The 19,988-nt window shown below is 42.3% G+C and overlaps 1 protein-coding gene across 2 annotated transcripts in view; it reads right to left on the bottom strand.

The window, feature by feature from the left end:
- dsd (attractin-like protein dsd) overlaps positions 1-19,988 on the bottom strand; it is a 123,564-nt gene that overhangs the window by 19,528 nt on the left and 84,048 nt on the right. For both annotated transcript variants that reach the window (XM_075676488.1, XM_075676489.1), the window contains 5 exons: positions 18,651-18,725; positions 13,972-14,131; positions 13,817-13,875; positions 11,838-11,996; positions 5,108-5,336 (listed from right to left, as the gene is read on the bottom strand). In XM_075676488.1, the coding sequence (XP_075532603.1) occupies positions 5,108-5,336; positions 11,838-11,996; positions 13,817-13,875; positions 13,972-14,131; positions 18,651-18,725 (682 nt within the window). The remainder of the gene's footprint in view (positions 1-5,107; positions 5,337-11,837; positions 11,997-13,816; positions 13,876-13,971; positions 14,132-18,650; positions 18,726-19,988) is intronic.

Below are 19,988 nucleotides of genomic sequence, written 5' to 3'. Positions count from 1 at the left end.
AATAGATATACCGTGCAAGGGTTGCATATTTTTTTAGGTTTTGGAGACATGTATCTCTATGGGAACTTTAATGGGAAATTTCACTTACTTCGCTATAGACATTATTTCGTTATATAGCCCGTTTCATTAAAATGAGGTTTGGCTTTACTTCAGCATCACTCTAGCATTGTAGCAAAACTCTGCTGAATGCGAAGTGCTTTATATCTCAGGTTTCTCTGAAGCAAAAGCATGGTGGTGCAATTAATATGAAATTTATCAGTTTTGAAAGAAACAAGCTTATATTTAAAGCTTTACCTATCATTACATTATACTGAGAGTACTCCAAAAATTTTGGCAAAGAAGAATCTGCAGCAGGGTGAACAAGCTCTCACATAACCAAAACTTTTCGAAGCTGATCGAAAGCTTAGATCAGAAGAAGCAAAAAAAAAATGCATATTATACAAATGTGCACAACAATGTTACATAGAAAAAACAGTTACTGACAAAATCACATTAAGACTTTTCACTTCACAGATAGCAGTACTTGCAGATTCACAGCTCATAGAAAACAAACCCGTGAATTCTGTTATATCATAATGAAGATGGCAGGTTATGTAGGAACTGACATTCTATACTATGGTTCTGTGTTCTTGGTTAGAACCGAAAAGCACCAAACAAGTTAACTTTATTTGTTGAACTTATATCTAGAAATTCAACTTTAACAGAAACAAGTCCATATTCTAAGCAGTATGACATAGACATGGAAAAAGAATTATGAAGACAGTTATGCCAAGTAGCTGCCCAACAATCTGTACTTGCCCCCTGCACCCCTTAGTGCGATTAACTTGCCACTGCTTGGCAATGCCCGCCACTGTATTTAGCTGTGAACAGCAGTTATGAGCTAGGTCATGGGCTGATCGCGCTTTTTCATCCCATTTTGGCTGAGGCACAACAAAATGTGAGATAAAAATCATATCTGACCTTGGATTGAATCAATAACTGTATTTTCAAGCCAAGCAGTCAGGCCACTACACCATGGCCACTTTGTAGGAGAAATAATAACTATATTTCTTGCTAACAAGTCCTTACAGCTGGCTTATCTTGTGTACTGCACCACAGCACCCAGCTGGACATAGCCAAGTGCAATGCATTGATCAAGATATGCGATTTGGTTTGATTTATCCTGTCCTCATCATCATCTTTCATCACGCTTTTTTGTGCCCTTTCCTTTTTCCCCTGTGCAGAGTAGCAGACCAGGGCATGCCAGCTCAGGCTGATCTCCTGGCCTTTCTAATAAATTATATCTCTCTTGGTTTGATTTAAATTCCCTCTAGGTATGGTGCAAGTAAAGGCCACCTCACAGAAAGCTCGCTAACTGTGCATGTCTACTCAAGGAGTTTTTGTGCTGGCAGTGGACATCTAATGTTTTTAGGAATAGTGGGAGTTCTTTTCAAGATCACATGTAATTCTCTAAAAGTATAGCCAGGAGTTCATAACTGCCTTTCACAGTACAGTAGACTTCTGTTAATTCGACTTTGGTTAATCTGATTTTTCGGTTAATCCAATCCTGACAGAAAATCCCAGCTGGTGCCCAGGCATTTCTATGGGTCCAAACTTTCGTTGTTACGATCCTGAAAATTGTCCTTCACCGGATAATTTGACCTTGACCAGTCAGCATGCATGCACCTGGACCCCATGGTGACCCCAATAGTGACCCCTTTGCTGCAGCATCTGTCTCAGCAGAGCTTAGGGAAATGTGAATGTGTTGAACACACATCATCTTTCGTCGAAAAGATGTATTTTCATCCTGCCCGATGAAGATTTTCAAGCAATAACAGTAATTATCCAATGATAACACGTACTTTTGTGTTCTTCTTTAAGGAATATTGGCTCATAAACCGCGTTCGCGACATTTGAATGCTTTCCCGCATAATACAGCTGTATTGCGGCGAAGCTCACTTTAGAAAACTGTGCAGCAAAGCTGACTTCAATAAATCAACTGCCACTGAGTATCACATATTAGACACCTGCCCATTTTTATTGCTAAATATCAGGTGCACATTATATTTCTACTTTGTTGAGGTGCTTTATTGTTACCTCTGCGTTTGTTTTTTTGCTTTGGACCCATAGAAAGTAGACTCTCGTTTGATTTGGGAGCCTGTCAGAATAGGGAAAACCTGCCGAATGAATCAGCAGGGGGTTTAGGGTTTTTTCTGCATCTTGTTTAGTTTGACCCACTAGATTAATTTGATTACTTTCTTTGGTCCCATCAGGGTCAACTGCAGTTAGGAAAATTATTGAGACACTGGAGGGTGGAAAAAAATTGTTTGTGTGTCTACTTGATGCACACATAATGTCAATGCATGGTATGATTGCATATATCTCACGACAGCAAAGACTCATCCTTACTGTCATAATGTTGTTTTCACCCGCAGCAATAGACCCATCTTACAGCATGGTTCACTATACAACCACTGCTGCAAATAATCTTAGCAGTGGTAGTCTTTAGTGGACTGAAAGTAGCTAGGGCTACTTTTTTTTTAAACCCTGACATACTAGCTTCGTGCTGGTCATGATTGGACAGGAATGTGACAATAAGAAGCTTGTAAAATGGTAAGAATGTTTTAGGATATTTCCCTATACCAAATTCCTTCTGCCACCCACACTCCCTAATAATTAGTTTGCAAAACCAACACCACGCTGGCTTTTGTGTTCTGCTGAAAATTGCCTTAAGCCTAAGTACAGCTGAAATGCAGTGCAGTGTGGTGCGGTGGCATGACAGTGCCAGGGCAGTTAAATGTGTAATTCAACTAGGATAAGTTTGTGTGTAGTTCACTAGGACGAGGAAGCAAACAGGAGATATAACATAGCTGTGAAAGTGTGCTAACATATGTTGACCAAGCAAATATACTGCAGAAGAAAGGCGAAAGAACTCATAAAACAAAATATACCAGCCACCCACAGGCTTTAAAAGGGGCGTGAAAGTATCCCGAATTTTCAATATCAATAGAAAAGTCCTTGATATTCTATTCATATATGATTTGAGAACCTCATAATCACTATTTTTGAAAAGTATTACTAAAACCTGCAAAAGGCAAGGAAAGCATAAATGCTTATACAGCTTACCACGAAAGTGACAGGGAAGAAGTTAAATTAAATTCTGGGGTTTTACGTACGAGAACCACGATCTGATTATGAGGAACACTGTGGTGGGGAACTCCGGATTAATTTTGAACCCCTGAGGTTCTTTAATGAGCACCTAATGCACGGTAGACGCACATTTTGCAAAATGCAACCACTGCGGCTGTGAGTTGATCCCACAACCTCGTGTTTAGCAGCATAACGCTGAAGCCACTAAGCAACTATGATGGGTGCAATTTCAAATGAGGTAACTTTAAACCTAGTACTCATTTACAAGCTGTGCAGTCGATTTCACAGTGACTTCCGTTCACTTGAAAACTTTTGTCGTAAACTTTAAAGCAAATTAATCAGTTGGTTTGTTTTTCTTCTGCCCCCGTCTATAATTTTTTCGTCGCATGAAAAAATAATATTTGAAGTTTTTTTTTATTACGATAGTTCATTCACTTAAATTTTAATACTGAATGCCTCTACTTTTGTGTCAACAGTTACTAAAAGACATTCAAATGAATAACGGTCACAAAATATACAATAACTGCTGGACAAAAAAAGTACAGTAAGCTTTCAAAAAACGCTGGACACCACATATACAAGATTTCCTCTAACAGTGAATTCCAACAGCAGATTCAGAGCACTTTGACAGCAAGCTTTTCTACTCTTTTTTCAAGCAGGCCTGTTGAAATGGCAGATCAAGATCATGGCTGCATGTTCCCATGACAGATCAAGAGTGGATCTTAAAGGGACACTAAAGCAAAACAATAAATCAGTTTAAACTAATGAAGCATTGTTTGAGAACCCTGCAGGCAGTCACTTCAAAAAAAAATAGTTTGATTATTAGATGAGAAAATGAAGGTCCAAGTATCAGCATATGAATTTCGTGCCGAAACCCCAGCGCCGATACGTCAGCGCGACGTCAGGGATTCCAAAGTATGTTTTCGCATTTGGGCCACGTTGGCTGAATAAAGGTTCCCGAAACTTGCCATGTTTAATATTTGGTTCCATTAGAACACAATGTAGTCAATCTGTACCACTATATATAATTAGTAGGCCCTAGAAGGTGCCATCAAAATCCATGACGTCACAGCCCCCAGGTGCGGGAACTAAAGTAGGTGTCGCCGCCCGTATTTCGTTCTTGCGCTTTTTCTGGCTTACCAAATGTCTTATCATTGTAAGAGTGGTGTTTTTGGTGTTGTAGAACGGTAATTTACTGATGCAGAAGAAATCATTTTTCACTTTAGTGTCCCTTTAAGGTGAGACTGCTCCATGGAGCAGTCAAGACAGATCAGATTAGACTTCGACCGGCGCCGGTCCTGTCGTTTTTGTTCTTCTTGAGTCCTGGTCTTCTGCGCCTTGCCTTTACTGCTTCAAGCATGAACCAACTAGCCCAAGCAAGAGTTTTACTTGAGATTAGACTTCCCCAGAGGCTGAATTAGAGTATATATATGCACAGGAATAACTTCAGCAAACAATTCATCACACCATGAGAGCACAGTCAGGCACACGTGTGACAGACTATCCGATTAACAGGTTTACGGCGAATTTGAAACCGTTGTTGCAAAAAATCTGTCAAGCCCTGTTTTGGTGTTTAAAATGCTGAAACTTTCGTATGCAGTTGTGAACATCTGCTTGCTCTCAATATGGTGGCAGTGTTCCAAATACAGATTTGAAGAGTTCTTTCTACTGGAGATTGGCGCTTTGTTGCAGAGCCTGTGGACTGCTCTGGATCCGCCATTAGAATTCAGCATAAGATTGACACAAAGGGACCTTGGAACTCTGTCCATGAGCTCAACATAATAGGCCTACACAAAGCCTGTAATAAAATTAGCAAAGATCCTCACAGTGTTTAGTTTATCAGAGAAGAAGAAGAGAGTTCATCCAAAAGGGCTCTGAGGGAGAGAACAGAAACCTTATGCAAAAGGGTTCACTATTCTGCAAAACCACTCAAAGTATGCTTCTAGACGCTGTCAAGTATAAAGAAAAAAAAAAGCACCTTGAAAACGTGATGAAGAACTGGAGCAGGTCGAGTGCCCGGTGCTGAGAGAAAGAGATTTGGAGCACAAATGGAGTGGTGAAGTTGAACACATATACAAAAAAAGTGGTGTTTTGCGAGCCAAAGTTGTGCTTCTCATCGTAGAATGGTAGCTTGATGTTGTCACACTTGCGGCTATCCAACAGGGCAGGCTCCGCATCACCATCAGCACGTGATGGTGGCTGGCCTCCTGCACTCGGCGAGAAAAAAGTCAGTCACTGAGCACACCCAAATGCTTTTTCCTGACTGTGACTAAGAAAATGCAGCATGCACAAGTTCTTGTAATTAATGATGTTCCACACTGTCACTCTGCAACTACTACAGTTCAGACTAGTAAAGTTTTTACAAGCACCAATAAATACCTTATTTGCATGAGTATATCTAGTGAGACTGTGTGCATGTGTGTCAGATAGCGTCCAATATCATACTCGGAAGTTTTTACAAGCGCCCATAATTACGTGTAGTGAGACTGTGTGTGTATGTGTGTCTCAGAAAGCATCCAATGTTATACTCAGAACCATGCTTTGACTACAGTGCAAGATCTAACATCTAACTTGTACTGTATGCAATTGAAGTCATTCACAAAGATTGGCAATCTGTAAAAGGTACACCAGCAAGCTGCGATTTACTTTTTTAACAGCAGAGTGGTTAACACCCACATTCATCATTACAAGGACACCCTGGAGAAGCTGCGCAGAGCCACTAAGGTTGGCCCAGTTTCTTTTATATCGTGTAAATGTGCTGTACAACCATTCTCATCCACATGCTTCAACATCTATGCAAGATGCATTAACACGAAATGGGTCAGGAGGTTTAGCACCATCCATCTAATGGTCCCAATATGTCCCATGACCAATTTGATAAGAGTGTTAAAGCTCTAAAGAAAAAATTACCAACAGCCTCTATAAGCAATGTTAAGCATGTTTGGACGTGTCTGGCAACTTCCTATAACGAAAGTGTTTCTTTGAACACATGCTTATGTTTACGCATGGCCTTCCTACTGATGGGTCCTTTTGTTAATTATAATAAAGCCATACTGCTGATTTCATATAATTACGCTTCATGCTTTAAAATCTGCTCTAATGCCAGTGGTTTTAAACTGCAGTGGTTCTCACAAGATAAAAGACCATGTAAAACACTGTAAAGGTTTAGCATGGCTAGCTCTTCCCTATTTTAATTCAATACAGTAAAACCTCATTAATTAAAATTTCACAGGACCGAAAAAAATGTATGAATTAACTGAATGTTGAATTATTGAAGGTATCTAGAAAACAGTAAGCAAATGCATACTGCATCAACACGCTTTTATTTACTGAATGAATCAGCAAATCCTGTTTCTATTTTGAACAAAAGCAGTATGGAAGCTGCAATTTTCATCTCATGACTGATTAGCGCTCGCAGCAGCGAATGCCTTGTGACTTCCTTTACAGCGTGGCAGTGGCGCGCGTCTTCATATGAGACACTTTTCACTATCATGCATACATCCCAATTATTTTTTCACCAGGGTCGCCAAGTTGCCGCCCATCGCAATGTTGACAGTGCTCTTTATTCTCGACAGCAGTAAAAATGAAACTACTGTTTGCCGCAACCGCTATCGACGCGATCTATGGCACCTATGCAGTCGTGAAGGCGCACGGCCAATGTGGTGCTATGCGGAGCAATAAACACAAGAAAGGCTTTAAAGGCACAAATAGGCACGACACGTTCTGGTGTTGCTGTGATTCACGTATGATTTCTACTAATGACTATGGCGATGTAAACTCTGTCGCTTTGTTTTGGTGGACGCTAACGCCATTTTTGCTCTTTTGTATAGCACGTTTGCGGTGCAACGTGCCTGCAGAGCTCTGAAAATTGTCCGAATTAACTGATGTGTGTCCAAATTCATCTGAACTAACAAGAGTTTCGTTGCATTAAATAATGCATATGCCTGCCGGGACCACAGGACGAGTCCGAATTATCCGATTTTTCAAATTAACGGGCATCAAATTAATGAGGTTTTACTGTAACTCAGAAAATTGAACTCATTGTGATGGCAAACATATACAAGGCACATCTCTCAATTGTACGAGTATTTGAATAGTGAAACTTCCTAACTGAATCTAATACGAATATAGAGAGAAACGACCCTAAAATATTGAATTGAACATAGAATATTTTCTAATTTCTCAAGTGACATCAAATACAAAGCTTGCGTGGAGTCTGTTTGATATAAGAAGAAATCAGGTTTACATGCATTGACACACGCATGTAATACCACTCACAAGTAGATGTTCGGGCAACTGAGGAGCTTTAAAATGACAAACTGGTTTAGGTCATCTGGGACACCATGGCAATGACAGCAACGAAGCAAAGTAACAGTATGTTACCATATGCACGTACAGTGTTGAATTGGCTGAGGGAGAGAAGTGTGATACTATAGCAATGCAGATTGTTTGAAGGGATCAAACATATTAAGACTGGCCAAAGAATAAATCAGAAAAAATTCCTATATAGGCTGCCTAAAAGCTAGCATTCTTATTGAATGGCACAAGTTATCTGCCCTGTGTGTTTGCTAACAAACTTGTGCCTTTACATCATCATCAACAGCCAGTTTTATGTCCAGTGTAGGACGAAGGCCTCTCCCTGCGATCTCCAATTACCCCAGTTCTGCACCAACTGATTCCAACTAGCGCCCGCGAATTTCCTAATTTCATCGCTTAACCTAGCCTTCAGTCATCCTCATTTGCGTTCCCCTTCTTTTGGTACCCATGCTGTAACCTAATGGTCCAACGGTTATCTAACCTGCGCATTACATGACCTGCTCAGCTCCATTTTCTTTCTCTTGATGTCAATTAGAATATTGTCTATACCCGTTTGCTCTTTGATCAGAACCGCTCTCTTTCTGTCTCTTAACGTTATGCCTAGCAATCTTCATTCCATCGCTCTTTGCGCGGTCCTTAACTTGTTTTCAAGCTTCTTTGTCAGTCTCCAAGTCTCTGCCCCACATGTCAGCACTGGTAAAATGCACTGATTGTACACCTTCCTTTTCAATGATAATGGTAACCTTCCAGTCAGGAGCTGGCAATGTCTGCCGTATGAGATCCAGCTCATTTTTATCCTTCTGTGAATTTCCTTCTCACGATCAGGGTTCCCTGTGATTAATTGACCTAGGTAAACGTACTCCTTCACAGACGCTAGAGGCCAACTAGCGATCCTGAAATCTTGCTCCCTTGCCCGGCTATTGATCACTATCTTTGTCTTCTGCACATTAATCTTCAGCCCCACTCTTACACGCTCTCTGTTAAGGTCCTCAATCATTTGTTGCAACTCGTCTGCATTGTTGCTGAATAGAACAATGTCATCGGCAAACCGAATGTTGCCAAGATATTCGCTGTCAATCTTTACTCCTACGCCTTCCCAGTTTAATAGCTTGAATACTTCTTCCAAGCACGCAGTGAATAGCATGGGAAAGATATTGTCTCCCTGTCTGATCCCTTTGTTTATAGGTATCTTCCTGCTTTTCTTGTGTAGAATTAAGGCAGCTGTAGAACCTCTGTAGATATTTTCCAAGGTATTTACGTAAGCGGTCTGTACTCCTTGATTACGTAATGCCTCTGTGACTGCTGGTATCTCTACTGAATCAAATGCCTTTTCATAATCTATGAAAGCCATATAGAGAGGCTTATTGTACTCTGCGGATTTCTCGATAACCTGATTAATGACATGGATGTGATCCATTGTAGACCATCCCTTCCTGAAGCTAGGCTGCTCCCTTGGTTGACTAAAGTCCAGTGTTACCCTTATTCTATTGGAGAATATTTTGGTAAATATTTTATATAATACTGGGAGTAAGCTAATGGGCCTATAATTTTTCAGTTCTTTAAATTCTCCCTTTTCGTGGATTAGTATAATGTTTGCATTCTTCCAGTTTTCTGGGACCCTTGCAGTCGATAGACACTTCAAATAGAGAGCCGCCAGTTTTACAAGCATTATGTCTCCTCCATCTTTGATTAACTCGACTGTTATTCCATCTTCTCCTACCGCTTTTCCCCGTTTCATGTCTTGCAAAGCCCTTCTGACCTCATCTCTAGTTATAAGAGGAGTTTCTGTATCCTGTTCACAATTGTTTCGAATGGAGTACTCATGAGTCCTCTGGGTACTGTACAGGTCAGTATAGAATTCTTCTGCTGCTTTTATTATACCTTCGAGATTGCTGATGATATTACCCTGCTTATTCTTCAGTGCATACATCTTGGTTTGTCCTATGCTAAGCTTCCTTCTTACTGATTTCAGGCTGTGTCCATTAATTACGGCTTCTTCAGTCTTTCTAGCGTTATAATTTCGAATATCACTTATTTTCGCTTGTTGGTCAGTTTTGACAGTTCCATGAATTCTATCTATCTCTTGAGTTGGACACTTTCATTCTTTGTCATTTCTTTGAGGCTTTTCGTTACTTGGCAGAGCTTACCTACTGGTTGCCTTTGTGCCTTACCTCCTACTTCAATTGCTGCTTCTGAAGCCAACCTAGTTACGGTTTAATTCATTAGCTCTATGTCATCATCATCATCACCTCTCTGTTCTAAGGCTGCATATTTGTTTGCAAGCACCAGCCTGATTTGTCTGTTTTTACCCTTACTGCCTCTAGGTTGACCTGTTTCTTCATGACCAATTTTGCTCTTTCTCTCTTCAAATTGAGGTGAATCCTAGCCCTCACTAACCTATGACCACTGCACTTTACCCTACCTATCACTTCTACATCCTGCACTATGCTGGGATCGGCAGAGAGTATGAAGTCAATTTCGTTTCTTGTTTCACCATTAGGGCTTTCCCAGGTCCACTTTCTGTTGCTGCGCTTCCTGAAAAAGGTGTTCATTATTCGAAGCTTATTCCTTTCTGCAAATTCTACCAGCATCTCTCCTCTACCATTCCTAGAATCGATGCTGTAGTTGCCAATTGCTTGTTCATGAGCCTGCTTTTTCCCCACTTTTGCACTGAAATCACCAATTACTACAGTATACTGAGTTTGCACTTTTCTCATCGCTAATTCAACATCTTCATAAAACTGATCTACTTTCTCATCATCGTGACTGGACGTTGGAGCATAGGCTTGTATTACCTTTAATCAATAACTCTTATTAAGCTTGATTACCCTCTCATTAATGCTGTAGAATTTATCAATGTTGCCCACTATGTCCTTATGGATTCGGAATCCTACCCCATATTGCTTTTTATCTAGGAGACCTCTATAGCAGCGAACATATCCGTTATTCAGCAATGTATAAGCCTCACCAGTTCTTCTAGTCTCACTAAGGCACTAACAGCAAATATCTTGCAGCAGAATCACTTGGAACAGCCCTCACATCAATCATTCTGTCTCCCTCAAAAGAGTAATAAGTGTTTATATTTCTTATATATTAAAAACAGAAACAAATATTCAGCAACTTCAAATAGTAAATTCTCAAACAGAATACAAATCCAATAAAAGGGACCATACAATTTGCATACGAAATTTCAAATATTCACACACCACTACTCAATTTTCAAGAGTACTAATATCTAGCAATAAAATAGCACAACCGTTTACTGAGACAAAACAACATAATTAACAGGTGTGAACTACTGGATGGTCTCAGATTTAACTTTGTTATCTTACTTTTTACAGATGCTCAGCACCATGTTTTAATTTAAAGGGCCCCTCACCAGGTTTTAGCATTACAAACTGACAAATGCCGCAACGATTGTGTAAGCAAATTATTAAGCCAATGTACACCATGGAAACAGATGAAAATTCAAAATAAAATAAAAGCCTGCATGCTCTTCTTTTCAAAGGAGGCAGTCTACCCGCCAGCAGGGATGACATCACACACATCGCCTACAGTGCGCAAACAGCCAGCAGCAACACAAACTTGTGAATTCCTGTGAAGTGTAGTGTGTGCAAAGCTGTCACTAGAAATGTGTTGCACAGCAAGAAGAGAGAGAGAGAGAGAGAGAGAGGAAGTGTGGGGATCATAATGTAATAGACACATTGGTCCTTAGCTCCAATATGGAAGAAGGCAGGGCAGGGATGTCGCTTGTGTGTGCCAGTCAAGGCAATAGATAGATCCTCCACTGCAGAGAGGGTAGCCTGCATCCTAGCACCATCACCTCACATTTCCTTTGTTCCTACATGCGGTATTACTAAAGCATCTCTTAAAAATTCTTGAGGTACAATCTTTATGGACAGCACTTTACAACTATAAATGTGTAGCTTATATTCCCGACAGATCGTTTGAGACTTCTTTGTTAGAAAATGAAAAGTAGTAAAACTGACGCTTGAGCTCGTGAGGTTTCATAAAAATAAGTTACTGTGAATATGCTACAAACTTTATAGCAAGCGTTTGTGTACCACGCTAACATAAACTACTTAAGTAAAAATAAAGAGGCAAAGATTGTGGCAGCTGTTTTCTGTTTGTCCCTTAATTATCTTTAAAAAAATAAATTCTGGGGTTTAATGTGTCAAAATCACAACATAATTATGAAGCATGCCACAGTGGGGGACTCCGGATTAATTCTGACAACTTGGGTTTCATTAACGTGCACCCAATGCACGGGACAATGGCCAATTTTGCATTTTGTCCCCACCGAAATGTGGCTGCCATGGCTGGGTTTTGATCCCATGCTACTTGTCACTTAATTATCTTGAACTGTTATCTACAGAGAATATAATTCTCACCTGATCCAATGGAGATGTTGACATAAGCCTTTCCAGAGCAAGAGATGGTGAATTCTACATCGTTGCCGACCTTTATTGGCACATTCATAAAATTGATGTTGCGATAGTAGTCCTCAGAGGACAGGTTGAATGTGTACTGAAAATCAATACTGAGATTATCTGAAATAAAACAAAGTGCAAGGTCAACAATACAGCCAATTAACGTAAGTTGTACGTATGGCTACGCTCACAACTGCAATCCCAACCAAAGAATGCAACAGGTACCTAAGCTCTGCCTTGCTACAAGGACTGTATGAATAAATCTGTACTGAACATATGATGAATTTGTGTACATTTAGCCATGCACATGATAGTATCAGACTGTAAATGCTGCAAGTGAAATAAATCTAACATACTATATATAGTGTAGTGAATTAACTACCTCGTACATGAAAATAATCTTCAGTTCAATCTCCTGTGGGACTCTTTGATTCACGAGTGATTTGGGCCATTAGCCCGGAGCAAAATCTCCTGCGGGGATCCTTTGATACATGAGTGATTTGGGCTATTAACCCGGAGCAATCACTGGAGAAACACCACTTTGGCCTTGCATAATGCCTGCACAATGCAGATCCTGTGGCCTGCATACCGCAGATCATGTTACGATGTGCGCCGCATGTATGCTCAGTGCTGAACAAGCTGGCTTCTCAGAACATCGCCTTGGCATCTCTCCTGCGGCATCCAAGGTGTATGGGTGCTTTCACTTGGCAATTCCACCTTTGGCACTCTTGGCTATTGGATGTTGGGACCCAAGTGGTACCATGCTGCCCTGAGCAAGGCAGTCGCCTCTTGCAGCATATCGAGATTGCCAAGCCTCGGTGGCTGAGTGGACTTTCTGGGAGTTTTCATCCATAGGTCATGACAACCACCCAGTAGCATCATTCTTGATTGTAGCTGCCTCTTGTACAGTTCTCAGTGATTGAAACATGACACTCAGAGCGCATGGCTGTTGCTGTTTTTTGTGCCACTGGTGGGCATTGGGGATATCAAGCTGTATTGTTATAAGACGAAAACAAGGGCCTTTGTGACACATTGTGACTGCATTTGGCACTACAGTGATCAACCAGCACTCGCCAGTGGTTCAGAGCGACAGATGCCGTGCGATCCGAGTATCATGTTTTAATTGCTGAGCACTGTACATTCACTGCTGGAGTCGTCTTTACACCTTGCTAGTGAGTCAATGAACCTGCCCCGACATGCACCTTTTATGTGCATTGCAAAGTGGGGACGAGCTTTGTGTCTCACTTTGATTTTAGCTAGCCAGTACCAGGCACATTACCCAAAACCCCAACAATCCTTAACCCTAAATGCTGACTCAAGCTAATTTGGTCTTGTACAAACCCCTTTAAATAAAATATGGCATTATGTTTTCTAAGTTAATAAGCCAGATGTCATATACTTTTTTTAGGGCACAGTGGTGTGTGACACAGAATATGGCAATAGTTTGGAAATAACTTTCATAAGTTATAAAAGGTGTAACACACATGCAGGATGAGATTTTCTCATTTAAGACAAGGTAGGAAATGTTACATATGCTGTAGATATCACATTTTTCCCTTATGGTTGCAATATCTGCCCTCAGACACTTGATAGACATTCATAAAAACATACAAGCAAAGTTTTGAGATTTTAGCTAATGTCATAAAGGAACAACAGGGCATATGCTCAATTATTTTATGATGAGTATTGCAGGCTTCACTGAACAAATATCTTAACATGCCAGTGCCCAGAGTAAGGATGTTAGGTGGACTTGGTGGCAAAACTTTTGTCAGTGGTAAATGTGCGCACATTCCCTGAGCACTTCACTATGTTTCAATTCTAACACCAGAGATTCTGAAGCCAATTAAATCCTTTTAGGCCCACTTCCATTTAAATTCGAGATTAAAAATGCAACTTAAAACTAAAGACACCGACACATAAGCAAGCAAGGTTGCACTCACAAAAACAAGTGCCACCTTCCTCCTGGGGGCTGCCCACGTAATGATTTTGCTCATCGCATCTGGAGAAGAAGATCAGGAAAAAAAAAAAAAGGGAAGACAATACATGATGAATGTGCCAAGCACACTATGTGTGCAGTGCAAAGACTATAACTTGCCTATCACAGTTTGGACCAATGATACCCTTGGTGGTGCAGTTGCATTTGCCTGTCTCTCGATGGCAAAAAGTACCATGGTTGTTGCAGAAACATGGAGTGCAGTTACCACCATTGGCAGGATTGCCATGGTAGCCAGCAATGCAGTGCTCACAGTGTGGTCCTTCAGAGGAGAGAAAATAAACAAGGGCAGTGTAAACAAGGTAGTCCAGATTGCTTTGGAGCACACGTGTGTGTAATGCATGCACGCATATGTGTTAGGCATCAACAACACTACAACATCATCAACACTAAAAAATGTGGTCTTTAAAGTCAAGGAGTCAGCTTGCATTTTTTTTCTTCAAAACTGAGAACAGAGACTTTTTAAAAAGGACTTAAACATAAGAGTGATGTAAATAGCTCAATTCTTATTTTCCCTATTCCTCAGCACAATGTTCCCTCTCAGCTGGGATGGTGCCAATAGCAATGCTCTCCCTATAGCTCTGTTTTCACTTTTTCTTTTTTCCATGCCTATGGCATCATAAACAATGCATATTAGACAGGGCCTTGAAAGCCACAGGAGAGAGAGAGAGCAATTTTTTATGCAAGAATGTGGGCTCCCTGCTGCATGCAGTGGAATAATATTTGGCTTGCATGGCTATGGCAGCATTGCATACAGATGAACATTTGCTCAAGTTGTTCAAAAGTTGTTGCAGAGCCCCTTTAGCCTCCTGCTACGTTTTCATTTGCAAGTATCTAAACAAAATCTTGCTTTAGGGGTGCGCATTATTTTGCACAGAAGTTTCATGACCACTTCAAAGAACTTGTGAATATCTTCCGAAGCAAAAGCGGCAGCGTGCATCTTCTCCGTTGACATTCACTGTTGGCCATGTCCAACTACACTTCAACCTTGTTATAACAAAATGGGATATAACAAAGTGCAGTCACGGACACATTAAAATGGACCACGGCTAAGGCGGCAGGCTGCACCACGGTGCAGCTATCGCGCTTTGCGCACTCACGAAGAGAGTATCCCGAGTGACGTCAAACTTTTCTGCACCCTCGCTCTCGCGCTGGTGCTTGTCATGCTTGATAAATTTCTAGTGCAGCGTTCGGCTGCTCTGCTGCTGACAGTCAGGACGAAGGGGCGCATGAATCGCCAGTAGTTCAGCACTTTGCGATGTCACGCAGTAGCGGACGGCACGTGTCCCACTCTTTATATTTGCCCATGATATCTCGCACTACTGGGTTTATTCGTAGTAGTTGAAGTGGCTTTGGTAGGCTTTCTCTTATGAGAACTGCTATCGTCGAATCCTGGATGAACAGATTTTAATATCATGCGCCAGAAATAGAGGTAACTCCATTCAACATGGTCACCACCCTAACATGAACCCTTCAGTGCAAGTGTCGCATGGAACATGCTGGAGTAAATTGGAGGACGCTTAAGCTTCGCCTTCAAGAGTGGAATGCGATAGCGTTATCGCACCCCGTTTGCACCGCCCACTCATTCGCTTGGCATGCTCTTGAGTCACACAAAGACGAAACGTGCACCTGAGCAAGCAGAACGAACCAAAGAACTTGGTGTCTCGGAGGGAGAAACGATCTACGCGAGCCAAACGTCGTGATCGGCACGGACAGCCGGGCCGCGATGCGCCATGAAAGAGGACGCGATCATGGGACTGACGCCTCGATGGGATCGTCCTCTATCTCGCTTGGGAGCACCATGCAGACGCATGACTCCTCGCCAGTGGCCCGGCACACATCGCAGGGGACGCTTTCCCACCAGACGAGCTATGGCGCAGCGATCACATCAGAGGTGTCCCGCATCGGACGCTGCACCTAGGAATCGCGCTGTGAGCGGAAAGAGTAGTGGCGTTGCACGGGCAAGTGGCGCGCCACCTGTTGAGGCAGCGCCGTACATTGCGAGGAGGGGGTCTTCTGTGTTTGCCGCAAGATGGCTCTGTGTGCGCGCCGAGCGCGGAAGAAATGTAGCGGGAACGTACTTCGCTACACGTTTAACTGCGACTTCTATAATTTACATGCTCATAATTACTGATATACACCGCAGTATAACTTTCTACGGCACGCTTCTAAGGCAACACCGCATTCACTAGAGGCGCGCGCTTTTGTCCTGCTTTGAAGCATCGAACTCATGGCTTAGTGGTAGAGTCTCCGTCTCACACTCCGGAGACCCTGGTTCAATTCCCACCCAGCCCATCTTGCAAGTTGTTTTTATTTATGAATTGCCTTCCGCCATTTTTCGCTCACGGCCAAAGCCGCCGACGACACCAGCTTTTCTGCGACACGAGCTCCTTAACGCTATCGCGTTAAAACTGCCCACCAGCAAGCTCACAACACCGGCCAAGCAGTCTGCTAATACCGAGCCGCGGTGGTAGAGCATCAAGCCGCACGGTTTGCACAGCGTCAAGCGCTTCACGTTCCAGCAAAAAGAAAAAAAAAAGCTGGGATTCGACGATAGCAGTTCTCATAGGAGAAAGCCTACCGAAGCTACTTCATCTACTGCGAATAAACCCAGCAGTGCAAGAAAGCATGGGCAAATATAAAGAGTGGGTCGCACGCCATCATTCCAGCGACCTGTTGCACACAGATAATTCCGAGTCTGGGAGACAAGACGCCGCAGCGATACTTTGCCTATGCGGTATCATGGTCACCTGACAGAAAAAAAAAATATGTATAGGGCCTGCGGCTTTAAGGTGGCAGCCGTCAGCTGCAGCGCGAGCTGGGCGCGGTGGACAATCGCACCCGTGACAACCTATTCCGGCAGCACATCAGACGTTGGGGCTACAGTGGCATCATCTTACGCTGCTCCCTACAATTAAAGAGCACTAAGCCGATGCTAAAGGTTGGGAGAGGCTGCGAGCTAAAAGGGACGCGCATGCGAGAGCAGACGTCTCGACACCAGGCGCCTTTTTCACTTGGCACTGGTCTGCATTTTTTAACCGAAGCTATGCTTCATTTTATGTGTCCATGACTGCGAATCACCGACAAAAAATAAAGGGGGGGGGGGGGGGCGGTTCTGTTTCTTCACAGAGCAGCGGTTTGATGGCCTGCGGCCATCCGCTACTGCGCGACAGTGCAAAGTGCTCAACTACTGGCGATTCACATGCCCCTTCTTCCCGACAGTCAGCAGCAGAGGAGCCGAACACTGCAGTAAATTTATCAAGCGTGACAAGCACCAGCGCGAGAGTGAGAGTGCGGAGGCAAAGTTTGACTCCACTAGAGGTACGCTCATCGTGAGCACGCAAAGCGCGATAGCAGCGCCATGGTGCGGCCCCACAGCCACTCCGGCCGCATAAGCCGTGGTCCATTTTAATCAGACCGTGACTGTACATGCAATTCCTCTTGAAGTTCCCATAGAGATCCATGTATTTAAAACCGTGCTTTAACAAAGTAAGATTGTTCTGCCAATAGATACGAGCTAGATTTGTCTCCAAAATGCCGACCGTTGTGCACTGAGCATATCGCTTTCCGCCTAATTTGGCACTTGTTCGACGCAGCAGCTCCAAATTCCAACATCGAATACTCTGTCAAACAACACTGGTCATTCTCACCCCCATGTGTAGCCCTGTGCCCAGTTACCACGCATAAGCAGCACATCTCTCTTATGTTATCGTACCTCTATCTCGCTGCAGTGCATAGCTGGCGAAGCTAGGCGCAGGCGTGCCCTCTGAGATCGCAATCTCAGCCATGCCTAGCTGTGCCATGCCATATACTGATACTGATACTTGTACATAGCATGCTAAAAAGAACAGTGCATCCACTTCTTTCTCACTGCGGCACACCATGCTGATTGGCACAGCTAGGTGTGACCTCTGAGATTGCTTCGGTGCGATCACGGAAGCCACAAGCCAGCCAAGCCAAGTCAACGCAGTCATACAGCGAGGCTGCGGCAGCCACGGGGCCACGAGAGAGCAACAGACTGTCTCACATTCACGGGCTAAACACGTCCGCATATCAGCCGACAGTATTTATCGTGCTGTGCCAAGCTCTGCCGACCGTATACTTTGGCAGATTCACAGAATCTCGCTAAAGTGAAACTATCTCCAAAAGTCAAGGAGGTCGCCCAAGAATACCCTTCCGACTGCATAGTTGGCACACCGTGTTGTGTGCCATGTGCTGCTAGAACACAGTTTGCATCGCACTTTGCTAGCTGTTCCCTTCAACTGCATCACTGTTATGCCAGATTCTCGACAATATGATCGAGCAAAGACGGAAGCATAAGCGAAAGATAAACATATTGGAACAGAAGGAGGCTATTGTAAAGGCTGTTGCATCAGGTGCTAAAAAGTTGCATTTTGCACATGCCGGAGGGTCTTTTGCTGATCTTTTATTCAAATTTTATTGCATATGCGGCTGCATAGCAGTTTAACAGGCTGTGGTGCTGTAGTCTTCTTTACATGTTTAAAGTTGAACACGCCATTAGGCATACACTGCAGTAATGGGCAATAATGGATATAATGAAGTAATGGATATAATAAACTAATTTTGGCTTCCCCTTCAACTTCATTATAACAAGGTTCGAGTGCAGTTCATAAGCATGGACAGCTGAATTGATGAGGGTAAAAACTTGATTACATTTTCGTACACCCTTAGCAGAAGCTTGAAGTACAACAGTTACCGTGCATTTCAACCTTATGTATTACACCCCAGCTAGAAATAACATTTTTTTTGTGAGGACTTACCTTCAGTGCGGTGCTGACAGGACTGAAGGCACTCAGATGATCCATTGCAAGTGCTGTGTCCATTGCATTGGCATTCTGCAAAGCAAAAATCAGTACAGAGAATGGTTATAACATTCATGTCTCTGTTACAAATTTTTAACATATTTCTAAAGGACACCAGAACGCCACTGTAACAACCCGTGTAAAGTGTGTGACAAGTGAAAAAGAGGAAAAAGGAAGAAGGCAGAAAATCTCTTTAGGAATACGCAAGATCAGTGGTCCCAAGCAGCCACAGGTTTGGTTCCTAATGTTCGGCTGGGTTCTGTTGTTCCTTATGTTTGTCAGTGTAACAATACAATCATGGATCATTACAAGTGATCCAAAAATCAATAAAAGTGACATCCAAAGAATGTCTACATATATATTTGTTTATGCCAAGAACAGACTTAATCAGCATGTTCAAGGGCTTTCTAATATATTGCGTATCCATATTTAAACTTCTAGTGAACACAGCCCACAAGTGCCTGTTGAAATATTCTGCAAACACAAAAGTTCATGTTGTCAAGTACAAAACTCACTGCACTTCAACAGCTTGAAGTAGGGTGACATGAGAGGTGAGATTTGAGTGTTACTTTTAACACACACAATGTAAATTTTGCAAGGAACATTGTCAATGAGATACTTAGTACAGCACATCAACATGAATTTAGTTAAAACAGCGGCATAGTAAAAATAGGTCAAAATAAATAAAGCTAGGGTGACCCAGAGAGCTTCAAGTGAATGACTGCAGAGTTCCCTACCATGCAGAAGGATTTTACATGGTATAGCATTTTTTTCGGTGTTACTGCCAGTCAACTTTTGTAATGCAAAGCTGCTTGGGCCACACATAGCCTGTAGTACAAACAAACAAACGAAGAACTAACACAACTCATTAGCTTGGCAATCTGGGCAATTACTGGAGCTTTCATATTTTGCAGAAAGGGTTAAGCGCACCTAATGGTGCAGGCAAGGGCATCAAGCAGTGCGTGTCACAATGTGGTGACAGTAATAGTAAGGAGGCTTGTTTCTTCACTTGATTACAAAATCAGCCTTTCTTAAAATTGAGATGCACTATTCTGTAATAATACCTTTCACACTGTTGCATTTATTTACACAATAATTAAATGAGTAACTCGAGACTTCCACTCCTAAAATGGGATTGGTGCTGCATCCACCTGCATGCAGCACAGCTCTTGCAGCATGATACAACTAAATTATTTTGTTACTACTAGAAATGCGCTCATTTATGGATGCACTTATGTTTTAACATTTTATTTCATGATGTAGTAGTCACAACATAAACTGTGATACATAAAATTA

This window comes from Dermacentor variabilis, unplaced genomic scaffold (assembly GCF_050947875.1).
Source record: "Dermacentor variabilis isolate Ectoservices unplaced genomic scaffold, ASM5094787v1 scaffold_12, whole genome shotgun sequence".
NCBI lineage: Eukaryota > Metazoa > Arthropoda > Arachnida > Ixodida > Ixodidae > Dermacentor > Dermacentor variabilis.
This window is presented reverse-complemented; position numbering and strand designations above follow the sequence as displayed.